Source organism: Leucoraja erinacea, chromosome 6 (genome assembly GCF_028641065.1).
Source record: "Leucoraja erinacea ecotype New England chromosome 6, Leri_hhj_1, whole genome shotgun sequence".
In the NCBI taxonomy this organism is placed as follows: Eukaryota; Metazoa; Chordata; class Chondrichthyes; order Rajiformes; family Rajidae; genus Leucoraja; species Leucoraja erinaceus.
Genome location: NC_073382.1, coordinates 67,146,690 through 67,169,059, shown reverse-complemented (window position 1 = coordinate 67,169,059; position 22,370 = coordinate 67,146,690). Strand labels below are relative to the sequence as shown.

At 38.9% G+C, this 22,370-nt stretch overlaps 1 protein-coding gene across 2 annotated transcripts in view; it reads right to left on the bottom strand.

Annotated features, from left to right (window-relative positions):
• Window positions 1–407: 407 nt before the first annotated feature.
• The window catches only part of fat3a (FAT atypical cadherin 3a), a 634,737-nt gene continuing 612,774 nt past the window's right edge, over window positions 408–22,370 (bottom strand). Inside the window, exons 26-29 of one of the 2 annotated variants that reach the window (XM_055637275.1) lie at window positions 19,407–19,517; window positions 8,001–8,060; window positions 4,761–4,796; window positions 408–3,673 (exon numbers count right to left, since the gene is read on the bottom strand). In XM_055637275.1, coding sequence (XP_055493250.1) covers window positions 3,057–3,673; window positions 4,761–4,796; window positions 8,001–8,060; window positions 19,407–19,517 — 824 coding nt within the window. In that variant the 3' untranslated portion in view covers window positions 408–3,056. The remainder of the gene's footprint in view (window positions 3,674–4,760; window positions 4,797–8,000; window positions 8,061–19,406; window positions 19,518–22,370) is intronic. The other variant, XM_055637277.1, reaches the window with a different exon arrangement.

Genomic DNA, 22,370 nt, shown 5'->3' with positions numbered 1-22,370 from the left:
GAGCTAATGGGGTAGGAGATTACAACTCGCCCCGTTTCGATGAATACAATCAACCTGGCGTGCACAATCAAATAAGATCAAATAGAACAAGTTGTCCTACAACTTTAGGCTGTGCACGCCATACGCAAGAAGAAGTAGTTTGGAACTGATGAGGTAATGTGAAAAGAATGCAACATATTTGGGATTTAGGGAGTTCTTTGCACCTGAAGTTGCTTCTGCTGGATCGGGCTCATCGGTGTATTTAATTACGTTCCTCATGCTTGGTTTGACTTTGTGATAGAATGAGTAGAAGAATTATTTTCATATTATGTCTTCTGCTGATGCCTGAACATTTTACTCCCCTGATTCTCAGACCCACCATCTCTACAACTACTTACAGACACAAAAACCTGCAAAGCCTAATTGGATGGACGCAATAACTCAATAACTAATTAAAAACATATTTTATTGTTACATGAACTTAAGAAATGTGGTGGCAGTTAAAAATCAATCTGTACAGTGCACAACTACTGAATCGTAAAATACTAGTTTTTAATACTGCCAACAACACCAATTACACAGCTGATCATTGAATTAGATCCAAGTTCTGATGGCATCTGGTTTCCTTTCGTAACACTTAAGAAACAATCTTATTCTTTTGCAATAATTTGCCATGTTTTGTCAAAGACTTGGCACACTCATTATAGTCATTCAAGACACAATCCTTAGCATGTTGCCTTTTTGTGACCACAAAATACATGAAAGGCTCCATTTGCTGAATTCATTCCAAAGAATTAAGCAGCTGCCGGTTCTGATCTTACCATACTGAAAAGCTCCAGCTATGATAAAAGTAGTATTTGTGTTAATAGAATGAACAGAATGGATTTTGTTGATCAATTTACAACCTTTTTCTTTAAAAAACAGTTCATCAATACTAATCTGTCTCTGCTTTGGAGTGATATTTCACTTTTATCAGCAAAAAATCAAGGCATCCCAGAACACATTAAATATCTACAAAAGCTTGCAAAATTTAAACAACCCAATCTATATCTATGTACACTTTATACAAACTTTTTAAGCACATAAACTTGCATCTTTACAAAGCTTGTTAACAGCAGGTAAAAAATAATACACAACAGGACGACAGTTTAATACAGTACTACAAAAAGCTTAGAAATCTTCAGCATATCAAATTTTATAACTTTCTAAAATGCAGGGCCATAGACCCACAGCTGCTGTAAGATAATTTACATACAAATAAACAAATCAGAGTCCAGATTGAACTGTACTCTTGGAATTTCAGTGGCATTGTAGCTTTGTGAATATAGGAACCGACTCTAAAGGTGCATGAAAAAATATGGTTTTCTTCATATTTTGTCCCAGGTACAAATTGTGACACAGTTGGTTAATGACGTACATTTGTCTGCAGGAAATGTAATGACTTGAACCGAACTTACTTCAACCATAATCAAAAGAGACAGCTGACTTTCTAATTGTAAAAGTTACTTGAGATTTCAATCCATATACTGCATGTGCAAATATCCAGGAATGAATTTATAGGTGGAGCCTTTACTCTGCATTTCGGAGAATGTGTTAAACCGGATAACACTGTTTTACTGATGGCAATACTTTACGTGGAATAATCTTCTGACACGAGTCAAAAGATACATTTTAATCAATTATTAAATAGTAAAAGAGCAGCTTTGCTACTGATTGATTAAAATAATCTTCTATTGAAATACATTCCTTGCCACTGAGAGATTTGAGGAAGTGAATTTTCACCTTGACGTGTGAATATCTGATTTTACAAAGCCTATCTTAATTTGGAAAACATGAGGTCATAAGATCTGACCCAAATCTGTCTTTGAAAGTATTAATTTGTATAGTATAGATTTTACAGGCGATCTCTAAATATTACACAACTATAGCTGTGAGGTTAGAGCCCAATAGTAGCCAGACTCCAGAAAAACTAAACTCTGAAAGTGACTTTCATTTCATTTAAATCTAGAGATTTTCTTCCACTTTTTCGCAGTAAAACAATGCACCTCAGGCTATACCTGCCTCATGGTCAAATGACATGAGCTTTTCCAATGGGTCCTTAGGCCAGATGACTAATAGCACATCTATTCCAACTTTACATTAGTCTGCAGTGCAATTTTACTTACTTATTTATTGTTGCAAAAACTCCCACTCCAGTGTTCACGACTGTTCTAAAATGTAACCACATGACAGCACTTTCTTTGTAAGTACAGGCAGCAGACTGTTATTTCAAGTTAAGTTCTATGTGCTTTGATATAGAAATAAGATGGTACAAAATGTTATGATAATTGGATTATTTTGGACCTTGAGGAAGAGGATTTTGGCTCGGTATTTTAGGTAGAACATTCTTTTATTGGCAACTATTTTTGCTTTAATACTTTACTTTAACTTACTGCTATCAGTCACTTTTGGACCGTGAACAAATATACATTCCACGAATTAAAACAATGCAAGATGCATTGTTAAACAAGTATTGCAGTTCTTTTGAAGGTCTGCCTATACAAATACTACCATATCAACAGCAAAACATGCTGTTGACTACCAAATGGTTTACTTCATCACTCTTAAGAAAGTGCCATTACTAATTACTTCATCCCCAGCATTTTGGAATTATCAATGTAAACTGTGATTGTATGATTAACATTTTATACCATCAGTTGATCGCTTTTCCTACATTATCCAATGCATTTCCGCAGGGACAATACCTCCGAAGTACATCAATGTTAATGGTAATATTTTTCTGCACTTTTAGCTCCAATATGGACTCAGCTTAAAACCAAATCATAGGCTGTATTTATTTTACAATAAACACAATTATTTTGAGCTATTTTAGAAAAAGTAGTTGTGGACATAAAACAATGAGATTAATACCCAAGTTTGGAAAAGACAACTCATTCTACGCGTTGTGTTCATCATTTCTTGGGGATGCAAATATCCCATGAAATGGTCTTCACATTCCTGCCACTGCACCACTTGGTTGTCAGTGTGTCTTGAATGTTTCAATTTTGTTCCAAAATTAGAAATAGCTCATATAGTCATCATACCTGTGTCTGGTACTGGGATTCTACAAAAGAGACATGATTATTAAAATTGAGTTCGTCGCCACTTTCATAGTCACTCATCACAATTTCAGAGTCATCAAAGCCACAGCTCGTTGACATGTCTGACGATGATGCGTTTGTTGACGCGAGCATAGGAATTGCCATATTGTCGATAATCACTTTCTCCAAGTGTTTGTCCGAATCTGCACGAAATGCACAATAGTCTCTCCCACCTTGGGCACCAACTGTCTCGCCTTCCACTGGCAACTGATGAGGTGGAAGGTACTGGCTGGGATGGAAGTGTGGTCTTCTTCGGCCATTGGAGCTCAACGTGTTGGTTGCTGATGTTGCACGGTGTGGCTGGATGATCTCGTACTGATCCTGGTAGTCCTCTGGGAGTGGAGGAGGAAGTTGGTCCTGACTCAGGAACTCCTCATCTTGCGGAGGTGGGAAGTCATTGTCGATGTCATACCCGCCGAGGTAATAGTCTGTATCGAGTGCTGTTACATTTTCATGATGTATGGGCGCAACGTCAGCTACTTCATAATGTGGGATCTCTTCAATATTAGGCAGTCGAGTGCTTGGCATCCAGTCTGAGGTATCCCAGTGATATGCTACATTGAAACAACATGACATTTATTAATGCATACAGCTCCTTAGGTAAGCTGTCAGTGGAGTTATCTTTTATGCTGCTATTTGTAGATGCATGAACATCGTGCATACAAGATCAAGGTGGAATTTGATTGATTTCTTTGATTAATCCTATTGGATAAGTTACCAAAATATTGGATTTAAATCAAAACACAATGTGCCTTCAAATACATTGTGCACAATTTTACTCACTAATCTTATTACCCCAAGGAACTTTGTTACAATAACATTTTTGAATATCTGATGATTAAAAAAATGTTTTAATGTTGCATTTTATCCCCGACATCACAATGCAACTCTTTCTCCTGAAACTTTGTCAACTAATACAAGCATCATAGCTACTATGCGACTTTTAAGAAAATTATATTTTCTAAAATAAAAGAATGTTGTCAAAATACAACTTATTGTTTGTTAAATGTTGAGCACAGCAGATTGTTACTTTTTCTTAGTTCTGAGCAGGAAATATAGTTCAATGTACTTGTGTTTTAACATATAAAAGACATTCACAACACAGTGATATCAGAATAAAGTATATTGTCAAGTTCATGCAAAGGCAACCAAAATCAGCATGCATGTTGAAAGCCAGTCACTTTTTATTGTAAAAGCTGGATATTGATGAAATAGGGCTGAACAAGCACACTGTTGAATCATGCATTTCAATTAATCAATTCAGTTACACATTTCTAATGACAGTAGGAATTACTGATGCTCAAATCCAGTCATTTTTCAAGCAGTTACTTAAGGTTAGTATTAAGGTCACTGCTTTTGCCTTTAAGCAGCTGTACACTAATTTCAGTGAATTACTAAGGTTGAAATACATTATTCCAACATAATGAGTTCAGCCTGAAGGTCACAAGAAATAATATGGTATTCAAATGACAACTTATGCCCTTGCAGATTATTTTGTATTCTGCTTTGTGAGATATGACCACAAACCTTACAGCTTATGTTGCGTGCATGCACACATGTGCAAAAACAAGACAAGTGGTTATTTAACAAATTAAAAAACTGGGGTGCATTAACAACCAGATGCAAATGTCTGGGAGTCACCTCTGTTGTAGTTCTGCCCCTCCTCCATAAGGGACACTGTCAGGTGGAAAGTGAAAAACAAGTGAGTCTTAAAAGACAAAATTCTAACGTATCATTATAATACAGCATGTAACACAGTGCAATTGCTTTAAAAGAGAGCAGAGTAAACCATTATTCATACATTTAGCCAGAAAGCAAGGAGTTTGGTCTTCCTATTTGTTTTGCTACCTCTATGTAAAGGGCCTGTCCCACTTTCCCGAGCTGCTCCCACATTCTCCCGGGTTTTCCCCTTGATTCAAACTCGGAGAATGTTCGTAACGGGTCCTTAGGAGGCCGTAGGAGTCCATAGATATATCGTAGTGGCTCGTTATGTCAGCCGTAGGTACTCGGGGCATCAGGTAAGTCGGAACGTTTTTTCCAGCATGACAAAAAATGTCCACGAGTAAAAAGAAAGTTGGGAGGAGAAAAATTGCTACATTTAATACCCCGAGTACCGACGGCTGACATAACGAGCCGCTACGATCTATGGACTCCTACGGTCTCCTACGGACCCGTTACGAACATTCTCCGAGTTTGAATCAAGGGGAAAACTCGGGAGAATTCGTGAGCAGCTCGGGAAAGTGGGACGGGCCCTTTAGAATTATTTTAAAGAAAGATCTATTACAGAGTAGATGAGTTTACCACTTACATTCTAAGCCTACTTAGAATAATTTAACTTGCACTTTGTATTAAGCAGTGTTTACTGACACCCACCAACAGATCGAAAAGAATCTCACCAGGTGAAGTTATAATGAATTAATCAGAATCAGAACCCAATATTCCAATTCATAGGGTTCAGACCAACTGAATGTAATGCAGCATGAAGATATCTAGAATACCATGGTTATGGGACTTTGGAGCTAATAATTCATTACCGACTTTGCAATATAAACTGATGCTACTGTATTTTATTTGTCACTTTAAAACACCTTTCCTTAGTTAATGTTCCATTTCCTTCAAGGATGAATGAAAAAATGTGATTTATTTTATTTAATCAGATTTAATATGTAGCTGAATCTGTAGGTGTTACCGGCAGCACATTTCAATGATATACAATTTCATATTCCAATGTTCCCCAAAATGTAAAACAAACATATTTTCATATGAAAAACACTGAGGTGAAACAAGAATGACCTTGATCTGTTCACTCCAAGTGTCAGGTCATTTTGGAATCACAAAATATTTTCCCGATAACAATCACTTGAAGCAAAACGTTTTTAAAGTGTCAGTGCAATTAAATTGTCTAAAATTGATGTTGGCAATTTTAAAGCAATATTTCTGATCAATAAGATTGAATCAGCTAAGAATTACAACATTACATTTTATTTAATATTGAATGCTACTAGAGCCGTGAATTAAATTAAAAAGACGAGGTGGCATTTTTATAAAGCTCTTGCAAAGAGCGTGTACAGGCAAAATAGGGTGAATGGCTCATTTTACTGCCATTTGATTCTATAAGATGTCCTAAAAATCTTTGAGATTTAAGGGTATAAACATAACATTTGCTCTTTTATTAATGGCTGTCAACATAAAATAAAACTAGGAAAATGGTTTTATTACATTTAAAAAAATGCTGTATTATAATGAGTAGCTCATTATAATACAGCATTTACACAGTGCAATTGCTCATTATAATACAGCATGTACACAGTGCAATTGCTCATTATAATACAGCATGTACACAGTGCAAAAAATGACACTAGAGTAGCTCAGCGGGTCAGGCAACATCTCTGGAGAACATAGATAGGGAAGGTTTTGGTTCGGGTCTCATCCTCAGTCTCTTGGTTTTACTATATGTTGTCAGGCATTAATAAATGGGTCGATGCAGAAGTGAAATGGCAGACAAAACATTATCCCAAAAAAACATTAACTCCAATTTGGGCTTTACAGCACTGACAACATGGAAAATCAACCAAGAACACTTTACAGCAGAATTAAAAATTAGAACTTAATAGTGGGCCACATTAAAAAAAAAACAACATGCTATTCAAAAAGTTAATTTCAAATAACATCTTAAAGGACAAGAGGAAGTGGAGAGGTAGAAAAGTTCAGAGGTTTAGGGTTGAAATTAAAAATCTTGGGCCCTATAACACTGCAGCCAAGAATGAAGTGAAGAAAATTGAGCATTGGGTCGGAATTGGAGGAATTCAGAGAAAAGGTAGATTTGTGGGGCTGGAGGTTTCAGATATATGGAGGCCAAGTCCATGGGGGGGGGGGGGGGGGGGGGGGGGGGGGGACGGGACATGGAAATAGGGACTGGAATTGTAATATCAATCCATGGCCAGACTGAAAGAAACTGATGATGGTCAAAGGAACCTAGCAGCCATGTATTAGTTGAGCTCAAGCTTACATGGCTAGGAGGTAAAAGAAAAACTTGTAGAGAGAAACTGAATAATCAAATATAGAAAGAAAGGCTGGTACTTACATAGTGGGGAGGGGGAAATGGATGATGGAGGCTTAGTATAAACATGGGTGCTTGATAGATTGTACAGGACCATGGACCATGATATTGTTTCTCTCTATGATGCTCTACAGCTTCCCTAATGACCTCCAGTCATTCCAAAGTTATTTACACCACACAAAGTATTTTTTGAAGGGCAGGTGTAATGAGTAGACTTCAAAAACCAATTTGCACACAGTGAGATGATAACTAAACATAGGACTATATCTCTATGACCCTGATTGGGTTCTCGTTGTTGGCTGAGGCACCAAAAATAACTGCTCTCTATTAGTATCAAAACTAGGAAACAGAATTATTAAGCTGTGCCAAGAGCGGAGAGGAGTAATATCACAGAATGAAGGGAATGTCAGGGATTCTGGCTAATTCATGAACATTGCCTTTTATGGGATGACCCTTGGCTCTGGATTTGACAGAAGGTCACGCTTGTAAACAAATGGTTTGATCTCGGATACTGAACAAGAAGCGGGATTGCAGGTTAGAGGATGGGTGTTATGGTTGGGATCAAACACAGTGGCTAACTTTCCAGCTCATGACAATGCTGTGACTGAACCATGAATACTGTTCTTTGTTCTTCAGAATCACAAAAGTTAGAAAAACTCAGTTAAATATATTGATGCCAGTATTGTAACTAAAGATAGATTTCCCCTCAATATTAAAGCATTGTTTAAACAGAGTATCAAAAAGGCTTATTTTTAATATGAGGTACACTGCTTGTCTGTATTATTTTCTCACAAGAAAAGAGATGAGAGCAAATTAAATACCTTCATTGTCAACTGTGTCAACTGCATCATTAACGAGGCGTATAACAGTCACTATTGAAGCTTTCAGGATAGGGTAAGAAAAGGGCAAGGTTAAAAAATGTTCAATGGATACCAGGATAATGTTACTAAGCAGTCTTAGAATGATTTCGCCATTGAAGTGAAGCACAGAATATCCAAAATGCAAATATAAATACACACGTGAACATTTGAATTAACACTAAGTAGTTTGACCACTTTCGTTAGACAAAGTCAATTAAGGTCACAGTCAAATGGAAACAATAGCAACATAAATCGTTTTTTCCTCCGCAACTTTTGCATGCACTCTGCGCTATAATTTTATCCAATACACAACTTCTAGGCATGTATGCCAACTGCATGTTCACATGTTGCACTTCAGACGAAAACTAGTACAGTTGTCCACGTGTGTCATAACTTCCACACCTGGTCACAATGGCATCAAACGGCAAACAATTGAGGGTGATCACAGAAGTGTTTTTGGAACAGCAATTATTTTCCTGATGATTAAAGATGTCACACATGTTGTAGTGAAGAAGCCCAGTTTTAGTCTTCCGAGCGGCCAATTGCCACTACAATAAACTCTGTTAATCTGGCATGCTTGGGACTTGTGGTGCCAGACTTTTCAGAGTATCAGATGTTACTTTATTAGTACACCCACACGCTTCCGATTCACTTATTTAATAAATGTTACACAGCAACATTTCAGTGAACAAGTTAAGTCTTAAGACAGGACGAACTACGCGAGTTTAAAATGAATGCTGGAACTGGAGCCCAGGTGAAAGGTCGGGGAGAGCCACAACTAGCGACCTGGAGAGTAATTGGGAAGTGCAGGAACCAGCACCTCAGCAAGTGGAAGGGAGCATGGGGTCAGGAGCTCTGGACTGCGGAAGGGGGTGATGGAAGCGGGGCCTCTGCAATGTAGGAAGGGAGCATGAATAATCCAGACCTGACGAGTGGAAGAGAGCTCAGGAGGCAGGGTCCAGCTAAGTGGAAAGTGCAGGCATCATCTGGTAATGCAGATCCTGAACCTTTGGGATTTCCAAATGGTCAGGTTATGTAGGATTGCTTGTGGCAAAGCAAAGTAATGAGATATCATTGTCTATCTGCCTAAATATGGTGGTTTAATGCTACCTTCAATTTGACGGTAAACCAATAAATGCAAAATTGGGCAGAGTCATATCATTGTCTATCTGCCTTTTCTACAGCTTATTGAAACTCGATCAGAAAATTGTCTGCATAAAATTATCCATTCACTGAACCGCATACTAGCTGTGTAATCAAAAGATTGAAATATATTATCACAGTTAATTAATATTGAATTCATGCTTGACATTTTTCATTTTTTACGCTTTGATCTTGAAAAATTATGATCTTACAATGCGTGCAACATGATGCATGGATGAACAGCATTAACGGCGATAACACATTTGGCCCCGTGCTCATGTTCTTATGACAACAATGTTGAAGGTTTGAGTAAATGAGGCAATAACCATTTCTAATAATGAGATTTTATATTACCTGGCCATTAAACGTTCTGCATATTCATGCCTGCTTGAATTGCAGATTTCTGGCTTTATAATTTGCATAAACCAAGCCTTGTGTGAACAAACAAATTAGGAGCAGGAGCTGAACATTCAGACCCTTGAACCTGCTCCATCATTCAATAGAATGATAGCAATCTAATTAGAACCTCAATTCCATATATTATCTTACCATGACAACTTTTTACCCTCTTCATTTTCAAAGTCCTATCTATACCTTAAAAATATTTTAAAATTTTGTTTCCACCACTTTTTGAGGCAAGAGAGGCCCAAAGATTCATGCCTTACCTCTGTGTTAAATGGATGACTGCTCACATTTAAACCGTAAACTCTGCTTCTAGATTTTCCAAAGTACAAGCATCTTTGCCACATCTATCCCGTCAAGAACTCTCAGGATCTTATATTTTTAATCATCTTTTTTCTGTCTTCTCAGCTCCAATGGATGAAAGCCAAGCCTTTCCAATCTTTCCTCACAAAACACCTTGGCCATTCCCGATATCAGTCTTATAAACTTGCTCTGAATTGATTCAGATTCAGATTCACAATTATTGTCACGTGCACCATTAAGGTACAGTGATATTTGAGTTACCATGCAGCCATACAATTAAAAGAACACAACACAATTAAAAAAAACAATAGAACTTAACATAGACACCCACCATGTGGTCACTGTGATAGAAGGCAATAAAGTTTGCCTTTTATAAACTCACCTAGTTCTGTAATAATTGTTTACAACAGATTGACATCCTTCCTTAAATAAGGAAATCAGTTCTGTCCACAGAAATCCAGATGTGGTCTCACTAACCCTAAGTGTGGGACACTAATGTCTCATATAATAGAAGTGCAACATTTCACTCTCAGGTACAGTGGCAGGGTGCAAAATTCCATTAATGAGTGAAATTATAATAAATACATTATAGGATTTTCTTTTGGAAAGTGTGTAGTGTCATGGAAAGGAAACAACAAGCAAAGAAGACTTATTTCAATTTGTCAATGTTTCTTTTCAGATTACTGGACAATGAAGATATTCCATAAGAAACTTAAATCTGAATTATGCATTGAAACTCATAAATCTCATCCACTCCATTCCAGTAACTCATGGTATGTTTTCCAGTAAAAAGGATTAATTTTCCCCTAAAGGTTTCACAGTGACTCACTCCAATGCAGCAGCATCCATATTAATACAAATTCAAGTCGCAAGCAATAGTGTGTGCCTCTTTGTGCAAGTGTGTGTGTGTATGTACATGTGAATTTGTGTAAAAGTATACATATGTGTATATGCATGAGTGCATGTATAGTCCATGCATCAGAGTCTGGTCTCCAATAATCTGGTGCTCCTTGTCATTGGTCTGAGAACTTACTCAGTTAAGCCTAGGTTGCCATTGGTGTGTCACAGCCATTCAGTATTGAAATAATTCACCTACCTGCACCTTGCACTCCTTAAAAGGATAGAATGGAAGCACAATTAACCTTGCGATACGGCCAAAAAAGACTACAAAGAAACTGTGAATGGGAGCAAGAAGTTCCAAAACCATTGCCATCTTCAACAATGCTCCATTGCTACTGTCTACTCTGATATGTCCAGTATGACCACTGTTGGCTTACTGTGACCCCAGTGTAGGGAAATGCAAAAGAATCAAAGGTTATCAGCAGTTGACAGTCTGGCGATACGGATTAAGATGCAGGGATACAAAGAACTAAGAGGTGCAATGAGACTGGTGAGATTGTTATGGTCAGATGCTCCAATTGACCCTTTGCATAGAGTGGCCACCTTTTGTATTGGATTAAGTTCTACTATCCTAATCCATGAAATCAGATTGTGCTGTGCCCTGTTGCACCCTGCAATGCCTCCCAACTCCTCATACAGGTGGGTCCTGAAGCCACACTCACATTTCATGGCAGAATGGCTCTGAGCAACATCAACGCTTCGTCACAACAGTCCTTGCACGATTGAGTTTAGATCGCACAACGGCAGATGGGGAATTTAAATGTGCTTCATTAAATAATTCAAATAAAAACCCAATACCCACAAAGGTGACCATGAAGTACATTGGATTGTATTAGAGACTGTTCTCTATATCTATTCTAGCCAATGTGTAGGTGTAGACCCAGTCAGATGATTGATTTGTAACAGCCTTTGAGTCAGAAAGCTAGTCACTGTTATAGCAAACTCCTACATCAAATCAAGTAAAGGTTATTAAACGCCACAGACCAACTAGATATTATAAAAGACACTTAGTTCAGTACCTAAAAAATTTAGGCAAGGAGAAAATCCCAACATGCTTAAGATCTCAGTTAGAACAGTTCCAATCACATTATTCGAAAATTATATAATATAAATTATACAAATTATGTCAGTAACGCAATAAGGCAGATTTCATGGATCTTGGATGAGTTTACCAGTTTTCAACAGTAGTTTATTAAGCATAAAGCATTTTGGATTGCAGTGAGTGCGGTTGTGAGAGATATGTATAAATACAATAATAAAAATGTCAAGAAAGAGAGAACGAAAATAATTTGCACCTTTTTTTATATGTAAATAACATGCATCATTTGGACACACTCCTGCCCATGAGAAATGGGACCAGCACTTAAGAACAAAGAACAGAACAGCACAGGAACAGGCCCTTCAGCCCACAATGTCCGTGCCGAACAAAATGCTGTTAAAATAATCATATCTGCCTGCACATGATCCATATTGTGCCATTCTTTGCATATCCATGTGCCTATCTAAAAGTATCTTAATGCCACCGTCACATTTACCTTTACCTCCTCACCTGGCAGTGTGTTCCAGGCACCCACCTCTCCCTGTGTAAAAACATTGCCCCCAACATCTCTTTTAAACTGCTGCATGACTTCCTGACTCCTGTACTCAATGTTCTGATGAAGGCAAGCATACCATACATCTTCTTTACCACTCCATCTACTTGCTGCCTCTTTCAGGAACTTGGTCCCCTAGATTCCTATGTTAATGATCTTGCCATTAACTGTATACTTTCCCCTTAAATTAGCCCTCATAAGTGTAAACCTCAGTTGCTCAGATTAAATACCAAATGCCATTCTCTGTCCATTTCTTTAGCCCCATCTAAGTTAGTCCCACTTGCCTGTGATTGTACCATATCATTCTAATCCTTTCCCATTCTTGTACCTGTCCAAATGTCTTTTAAATGCTATTATAGTGTCTGCCTCAAATACCTCCCTCTGATTGAAAAAGTTGCCCAGATTTGTATTGAATCTTGCCCATCACACCTTAAAAATATTTCCTTTTGTTTTTGATGCCTCTACCCCGGGTAAGAAAACCTTTGTGCATTCACCCTATCTATTCCTCTTATGATTTTATAGGCCTTGAAAAGACTACTTCTCAGTCTCCTGCGGGCCATGGAATAAAGTCTTAGTCTAGCCAACCTTCCATAAAGGGGCTGTCCCACTGCGGCGACCTAATCTGCAAGTTCAGAAGAGTGTGTGTGTGTGTGTATGTGTCTTCGACCTTCAAGCTCAAGGGCACTCGCCTGAAAAACCTCGAGCTGGATCAACCGTCAGCGATGAAACCGCGAGCTGGATCGACCGATTGACCGCACACACACACACATACACATCGCAGAGCCGTGGGCAGGGAAAGCGGGGGAGTGCTGTCTGAAATTCACACCCGTGATGAAGAGGAAGGTAAAAGATGACTGCAAGTTTGTTAGAGAGCGCGGAGGGGGAGAGAGGGGGGGGACACTTTGAAGAAGTCAGCCGTTTAATGAAGTTTAGCGGGCATTTAATATTACCAGTGGGTTTTCCTTGGTGCTGAAAACTCCAATGAGCCAATTAAAATGCCCGGTCAGTGAAGGAGATTGCCTACGGCTGCCCTCGACTGCCTGTAACTACATAGCGACCCCACTCCATTGCACTACGAGTTCAAAAGAACTATGCCGACTAATTTTTACTTGTGGAAAATTTTTCAACATTTTAAAAAATTTCTGCGACCTAACTAATGACTGGATAGCACAATGTCATAACATTTAACGTATCACCTCCCCCATTTCTAGCTTTTCCACTCCAAGAAAACACACCCAGCCTGTTCAGTTTCTCTTCAGAGCCGAGAAGCCCCATTGCAGACCACATACATCCCTGGTGCATCTCCTGGGTAGTCTCTTCCAGTTCAACTGCATACTTCCTATTGCACGGTGAACAGACCTGCGCATAGCTTTGTCTAATCAATATTTTATGTACATAAACCCATTGTATGCCTGATTAAATATTACTGATTGTATGCCTCATTGTCACCTTCCCGTCAGATAACATGAACCATTCTACATTTCCTTTAACATCCTCTGCTTTGATCCGTCATTTTCACACTTTACCCTTCCATATCTCTAGACACACTTCCCCCTGACTCTCACTCTGAAGAAAGGTCTCAACCCAAAATGTCTCTCCAGAGATGCTGCCTGTGCTGCTGAGTTACTCCAGCATTTTGTGTCTATCTTCGGCGTAATCCAGCATCTGCAGTTCTTTCCTACACAGCACGGTTGCTCTTATCTTCTATACCCCAGTTAATGAAGGCAGGTTTACTGTGTGCTTTCTCATTCATCATGCCTAATTTTGCTGATGGACAGGTCTTTGGATACACCCTGGTCCCGCTATCTTACAATACCTCAAGTCCTACCATTTATTATATCCTAAATCTTCTAGCCTTATTACTTTGCTCGAACTGCATTAATGCACATTTTTCTGGATTAAATTCCATTTGCCAATTCACCGCCTAGGTTACTGTCTCTTCAATAACATTTTGCAGCTGAAGAATGCCCTTCTCTGTGTCAAGAACTTCACCAATCTTTGTGTCATCCACAAACGTTCTAGTCATATCTCCTACATTCACAACCGATTGTATGTGTGTACAACAGAGCAATGGTCCCAGCACCAATCATGGGTTTCTAGTCACAAGCCTGTTTTGCAGACAATTTGCCAAACTGCGCTGGTTGCTGCAGGTTTTTACATTTTGTACCAGTTTGTGGAATTTTATCAAAGGCTTTCATGAAAGTGAACTACATTAAATATACTGCAAGAGATTGCATGTGAAGGACATGGTCAGGTTAAAAATCTCTGAGATATTAAGGCAAAGGATTCCCCAATTTCACAGTTTCATGGGTGACTTCTGATTTGCCATTATACACAATCTTTAGCATATATTTAATGCATCAAATGAAATCCAATTTCAAGGTGGTTATTCGCCTTTTTGTTGATCTGTTTGTTGTCGCCTTATACATTGTGACTCTTTGCACACTTGCGTATTGTATGTAAAACAGTGAATCTCACTGTACCTCGGTACGTGTGACAATGTACCATTCCTTCATACATTCAAGTGTGGATATAGATGTGTATTAGCATTATTACCAGTTCTCTCGCTTTCTACATACTCTTGAGTTACTTTCCAATGCTGCTTAACAACAAAATCACCATGTCAGTCTATATTAAGTTGGTAACGATACAGAACAAATCAAAATAGAAAGAAACATTAGAATGAAAGATTTATGTTGTAGGTTTCATCAGCAATTCACTACAAGATTGATGTGTCTCATTATTTTGTTGCTTATTGCAGTCATATCCGAGGAAATAGTGTAATAACTCTAAACAGGACTTCAGGCTCTTGAATATGAGCAAATAAGACAACGGAAATATCTACCAAAACTGCGCTATGAATTTTATATTAGTAACTAGTGGCCACGTTAAATTATGTGACTGACTCTACAGCATTTATTTCTTCATCTACTCAAGTCCAATTCTTCAGGAACTTTTAACTTCGGAATCTAATTGTCCTGCTTTTTAAAAATGGAAGAAAAAACAAACACAAAAAATCCAGTAAAAGGGAGGGGAGGGAGGCGGGGCACCGGAACAAACTTACACGGACCGGAGGAGGTAGTTGAGGCAGATACTATTGCAACATTTAAGAAACATTTAAGACAGTTACATGGATAGAACAGGTTTAGAGGGATATGGGCTAAACGCAGGTAAATGGGACGAGTGTAGATGGGACACGTTGGGCCAAAGTGCTTGTTTCCACATTGTATGACTATGACTCTTATACATGAAATATTTCAAGGCTTTGCTCTAAGGATCATAGTATAGATGCACTAGCTTAATGTTGATGACAATTTAGTCATGAACTTTACAAATGCTATAATTCTTATCTTGAGAGTTAAAAGTTTATGAATTATGCTTCAGGAATAAAACTTACTGTAAGATATACAGATCTTTGATTCAAAGCAGGGTTAGTGTACAAGACTGATTCTTGGGGTGAAGGTGTTGGTCGATGAGGTGGACTTGAGGAATCTTGACCGCACTCATTGGTATTTAGGTAAATAACGATGTTGTCACTGAGATGCATAAGATTTGGAGTGAGTACATTTGCCTCGACGGAGCACCAGAACTAGAGTATATAGCCTTAGGTTAAGATATTGGTCATTTAGAGCTGAGTGCATGTAATCATTTCCAAGCCTCGAGTGGTCAAACTGAATTTTTATACCATATATTTGTTTTTCCCTGAAATATAAAAATCAATAATCATTACTGCAATGTCTTCAGGCTGTAAGCAATGAACAAAACGTGGCATAAAGTGCCATCTTGTGGCAGTGTTACAATAAGCAGTTATGTGTACGTGGACCATTAACCCAGAGAACAATTTAGATTCCACTGTGCAACACTGAGCATCAATTCAGCATGGAAGTAATCTGGAAATAAAATTATACATCTTCAAAAACTAATCTAGAAACTGTCAGAATGAAGTAAAACTGGTTACAAATGTCCTCTAATTTTCCGAAGGAAATCGTCCAACCTTACTTTGTTTGGTGATGCCGTTTCCAAATGAACAAAAACACATCTACTATCTAAAGCAACCAAAGAACCACTTCAAATACTCAACTAAGAATGGTCAAAAGATTGAAAAATTAAAAAATAACCTTCACAGCACCAATATGGTGCATAGCTCTGTCATATTCATACTTTGTTTTAATGTAGGATCTGGATATCCTAAATTGAAATAATCTCATATTCTGTCTTAAACTTCATGTTAGCTAAGGCAACTTTGCAACTGAAAGAAAGGAAGAAGGTTGGTTGCAACAAGTTAATAAAACAGCCTAGTGGCTTCCACCAGGAGCAGACTAGGCTCAGCCAACATCCCTTTGATCTGTGATTCCATCATCCTTGATACCCAATCCTTCTGGATACCCGCATCCATCCCAATGTCCAACCAACTCACATTCACTCCTGTCTCCTTCCAACTCTACCACCTCTTTCCAATTCCACCCAAATCCTCTACCTGATATTCAATGACTGGCTTGAACTGGAGCCACAGGACTACCAGACTGAGACCCTGTTAGCCTTTCAGTCTGACTGATTGTGGCAGGAAATAGAAATATGCGAATGGGAAATAGAATAGATATAGGAAATAGAAAAGGGAGATTATGATCGACTTCAGAAAACAAAGCGATACACATGCCCCTGTATGCATTGACGAAGTAGAGATGCTTCAAGTTCCTTGGAGTAAATATCATCAGCAACTTGTCGTGGACCAGCCATATAGTAGTAATGACCAAGAAAGTACACCAACAAGATGGCATAGCAAGTTTGGTATGTCCCCAACAGTTCTCATCAATTTCTACAGATGCGCAGTAGAAAGCATTTTATCAGAATCGTCACAACATGGTTTGGAAACAGCTCCATCCAAAACCGCAAAAAATTGCAGAGAATTATGGTGGCAGCCCAGACTATCACGCAAACTAACCTACCTTCCATTGACTCCATCTGCACCTCATGCTGCCTCGGTAAGGCCACCAGCATAATCAAGGATGAGTCTCACCCCAGACATTTCCTCTTCGTCCCTCTCCCATCAGGCAAGAGTTAGAGAAGTGTTATAACGCAAACTTCCAGATTCAGTGACAGTTTCTACTTGCTCTTATCAGGCAACTAAATCATCCTTTCATCACATAGGTAGTGGTCCTGACCTACCATCTACCTTAATGGAGACCCTTGGACCATATTTAACTGGACTGTACTAGACTTTAACTTGCACAAATTATTATTCATTTTACCCTGTATCTACACTGTGTGAACATGTATTGTCTTTCCGCTGACTGGGTAGCATGCAACAAAAAACGTTTTTTTGCTTTTTACACGTGTCAATAAACTAAAATAAATATAGTTAATCTTGTCAGGATCAACAAGTAACCTGTTTTTTAATACTGTTAAATGTACACCTCCTTCCATCTCAAATCTGACTCCAAGACTCTGCTTCAGAATTAGATGGAGTACAGGAAGGAAATTGAGAACCTACTGATTTAGTGCCAAGCCAACAACCTCACTCTCAATGTCAGCAAGACAAAGGAGATTGTAATTAACTTCAGGAAGCTGCACACACACCCTGGTAAATATTTTATTTGGCCGAAGTAGAGATGGTCGAAAACATCAAGTTTTTAGGAATAAACACAGTATCACCAGTAATTTATCCTGGACCAAGCGCATGGCCAGGAAAGCACATCAACTCTACTTCCTTAAAAGGCTTAGGAAGTTTGGCATGCCCCCAATAATCCTCACCAACTTCTACAGGTGCGTTGTGGGGAGCATTTTATCGCGACACATCACAGCATGATTTGGGAACAGCTCCAACCAAGACCACAATAAATTGCAGAGTTGTAGATGCAGCCCAGGCCATCACGCAAACCAATCTCCCTTCCACTGACCCCATCTACACTTCACAAGGCTTTGGCAAGGCAACCAGTATAATCAAGGACCAGACTCACACTGGTCACTCTCTCTTCTCCCTACTCCCATCAGGCAAGACATACAGAAGCTGGAAAACGCATATCTCCAGATTCAGGGACAGTTTCTTCCCAGCTGATATTAAGCAACTGAATAGCCCTTGCGCCAGATGCAGTGCGGTCCTGATCACCCATCTACCCCAATGGGTCATTTGAACTATCTTTAATCATACTTAATCTTGCACTAAATGTTGCACCCTCTACACTATTGGCAGCTTGATTGTAATCATGTATACCTTTCTTTGACAGGATAGCATGCAACAAAATGCTTTTCACCATACCTTAATCCATGTGATAGTAATAAATTAAACTAAGCTAAAACTAATCTGGAAGCAAATAAGCCACCAAATTAATTTTACTCAGCCTCACTTTTATTATTGTACAATCAAAAGCAGCCTTTGGAAGTTGAACTATACAATGTGATCACTTGTTAGCCTTTCATAACAAGGTCTGAAAATTGAACCCAGGATAGAAGAATAAAATAGGTTTCTGTTCCCTTGGTTCTATGTAAAATTGATTTTATCAAGCAATCCATAATTCTAATGAAAATATTTATCGGTAGGCTTTAGCAGTTAACTGCAGAGAGTGGCAAACAAAGAACACTTACATAGCTTAGACTGCATTCTTCTGAGATATTATATTTTGTCATCCCTTGCTCCCTTGTACCAAAGATTCAAGCTGGGGCACTGATATCTTTAAAGTTACTCTTAAGTGTGGCAACTTTGTTTGCCTCTAACTTCGGCTTGTAGAAGTAGAATTGTATTCCATTTTCAGCCACTGGCATAGTTTACCTTCGTGAGTCAAATTATTTACCAACCATTAATCCATAAAAGTGTACTAGGCGGGAAATGACTATTACACCATGCAATCAATGCATTTTTATGTGGTCAGCAATGATATGATGGGAAATTATATTTCCTCTGTATATCTTTTGCAGATGATATAAAACACATTAAAAGAACATTTTATTCTGCGTCAAGCCTGATAGAGGTAAAAATGGAGATTTGAAATGGGCATTAAAATAAACTAAGTAGGTTGTAAAACTGTCTTACCATTATCGTCGCATGAATCAGACTGAAAGGAATTGAGTGACTGGACTTCTGAATTGCTGCCTTTCGTACTTCCAGTGTAGCCTGCTGCATCTTCGACAATCTCTACTTTTCCTAGAACCAGAGGATTTATCAGAATTAATATACTTCATTCATTCCCTGTGTTCAACTCTACAATTTTAGCACTGAAAGGAATTTGTCTAAGAACAAATGGACACATTTTATAGAAACAAAATGCTGGAGTAACTCAGCAGGATGGGCAGCATCTCTGCAGAGAAGGAATGGATGACGTTTCAGGTCTAGACCCTTCTTCAGTCTGAAGAAGGGTCACGACCCGAAACGTCACCAATTCCTTCTCTGCAGAGATGCTGCCCGTCCTGCTGAGGTACTCCAACATTTTGTGACTATGTTCAGTGTAAACCAGCACCTGGAGTTCCTACCTACAGATTATACTTGACGTATTTTATTAAAGATCAAATTTATTCAGCAGGATCTCAAACAGCTTATTTCCTGACGGAATTAAAAAAAACAGCAAATGGCAGAAATCTGCATTTTAAACGAAAAATGCTGGAAGCAACCAATAGGTTTGACAGCATCCACGGAGGGTGGAATCAGAGTTAACCTCAGAGCTTGGTGGCTTTAAATCTTGTTACTTCAACATAAAATAACAATGATCCGCAATATGGATAATGTGAGATTTTTCTGTCATCTTTTACAATGATAATTTTCTAATATATGGAAGTATTTGGGGAGCAAAAGAATGGATTGCCAACAAGGTAAGATTTACTGTTGGTTTAAAGTAATAAAGTGTAATAATGTAATAAAGTAAGGAAAATAATTAATGTCTTGTTTGAAGTTTTCCGGAATTCTAACTGAACTTTTCTTTCTTTTGTAGTAACAAACAAGTTTGTTTGTTCACTGAGGAAGTATGACTCAACATTGAAGTAACAATTACTAAAGTTTTGAAATTGCTAAAGAATATACTGAGTAACTTGTCCAAAAATAGCACAACAGATACAAACTGAACCTGGAAAGCAAAGATACGTGGAGTTAAGAATTACCAAGATCATTCGCTGGGCCGTTCTTTTGCAACTGAAAACAAAGGGAGAGGTCGCAATAACTGGGAAAATTATAACTTTTGTAAAGTGGATATTTCTTTACTAAGAAAATTCCGTGCAAGAGAACTGTTCTGTCTTTGAGTCTGAAAATTCACACAGCTCTAGCTAATGAACAGAATCATCCCACTACTACTGTAAATGCAAACTACTTCTCTGCAGAAGACATGACTTGGAATATAGTTAAGGGCCTGTCCCACTTGGGTGTTATTTGCGCGTCACGCCACCATGCCTCACCATGCGCCATGCATGCGTCATGCGCGCCATGCGCGCGTCACGACGTGCCAACCAATTTTTAGGATGTTGCGTAAATGATGCGCAAATGACACCAAAGTGGGACAGGCCCTTTATGGATTAGTGCATTGTAGTCTTCACACAGGGTGTATGAAATCAGATGGTCTGATTGTCACTTCTATACAAAGTTAAATTAATTATTCTCATCATTCACAGAGTCACGGGCTGGAGCAATAGTGTGGCATCAGAACACCGCTGAGAATGAAGTGGTCAGTAAAGTTGAAGACTCAAGGTTAATGGACAGGGAACATTTCTAATTTGGGAGTGGCTAGACTGTGGGATAGAAACATAGAAACATAGAAATTAGGTGCAGGAGTAGGCCATTCGGCCCTTCGAGCCTGCACCGCCATTCAATATGATCATGGCTGATCATCCAACTCAGTATCCCGTACCTGCCTTCTCTCCATACCCCCTGATCCCCTTAGCCACAAGGACCACATCTAACTCCCTCTTAAATATAGCCAATGAACTGGCCTCAACTACCCTCTGTGGCAGAGAGTTCCAGAGATTCACCACTCTCTGTGTGAAAAAAGTTCTTCTCATCTCAGTTTTAAAGGATTTCCCCTTTATCCTTAAGCTGTGACCCCTGGTCCTGGACTTCCCCAACATCGGGAACAATCTTCCTGCATCTAGCCTGTCCAACCCCTTAAGAATTTTGTAAGTTTCTATAAGATCCCCTCTCAATCTTCTAAATTCTAGAGAATAAACCAAGTCTATCCAGTCTTTCTTCATAAGACAGTCCTGACATCCCAGGAATCAGTCTGGTGATCCGTCTCTGCACTCCCTCTATGGCAATAATGTCCTTCCTCAGATTTGGAGACCAAAACTGTACGCAATACTCCAGGTGTGGCCCTCACCAAGACCCTGTACAATTTTATGCAGTAGTAGAACTCTCTGCTCCTATACTCAAATCCTTTTGCAATGAAAGCTAACATACCATTCGCTTTCTTTACTGCCTGCTGCACCTGCATGCCTACCTTCAATGACTGGTGTACCATGACACCCAGGTCTCGCTGCATCTCCCCCTTTCGCAATCGGCCACCATTTAGATAATAGTCTGCTTTCCTGTTTTTGCCACGAAAATGGATAACCTCACATTTATCCACATTATACTGCATCTGCCAAACATTTGCCCACTCACCCAGCCTATCCAAGTCACCTTGCAGTCTCCTAGCATCCTCCTCACAGCTAACACTGCCCCCCAGCTTAGTGTCATCCGCAAACTTGGAGATATTGCCTTCAATTCCCTCATCCAGATCATTAATATATATTGTAAATAGCTGGGGTCCCAGTACTGAGCCTTGGGGTACCCCACTAGTCACTGCCTGCCATTGTGAAAAGGACCCGTTTACTCCTACTCTTTGCTTCCTGTTTGCCAGCCAGTTCTCTATCCACATCAATACTGAACCCCCAATGCCTTGTGCTTTAAGTTTGTATACTAATCTCTTATGTGGGACCTTGTCGAAAGCCTTCTGGAAGTCCAGATACACCACATCCACTGGTTCTCCCCTATCCACGCTACTGGTTACATCCTCGAAAAATTCTATAAGATTCGTCA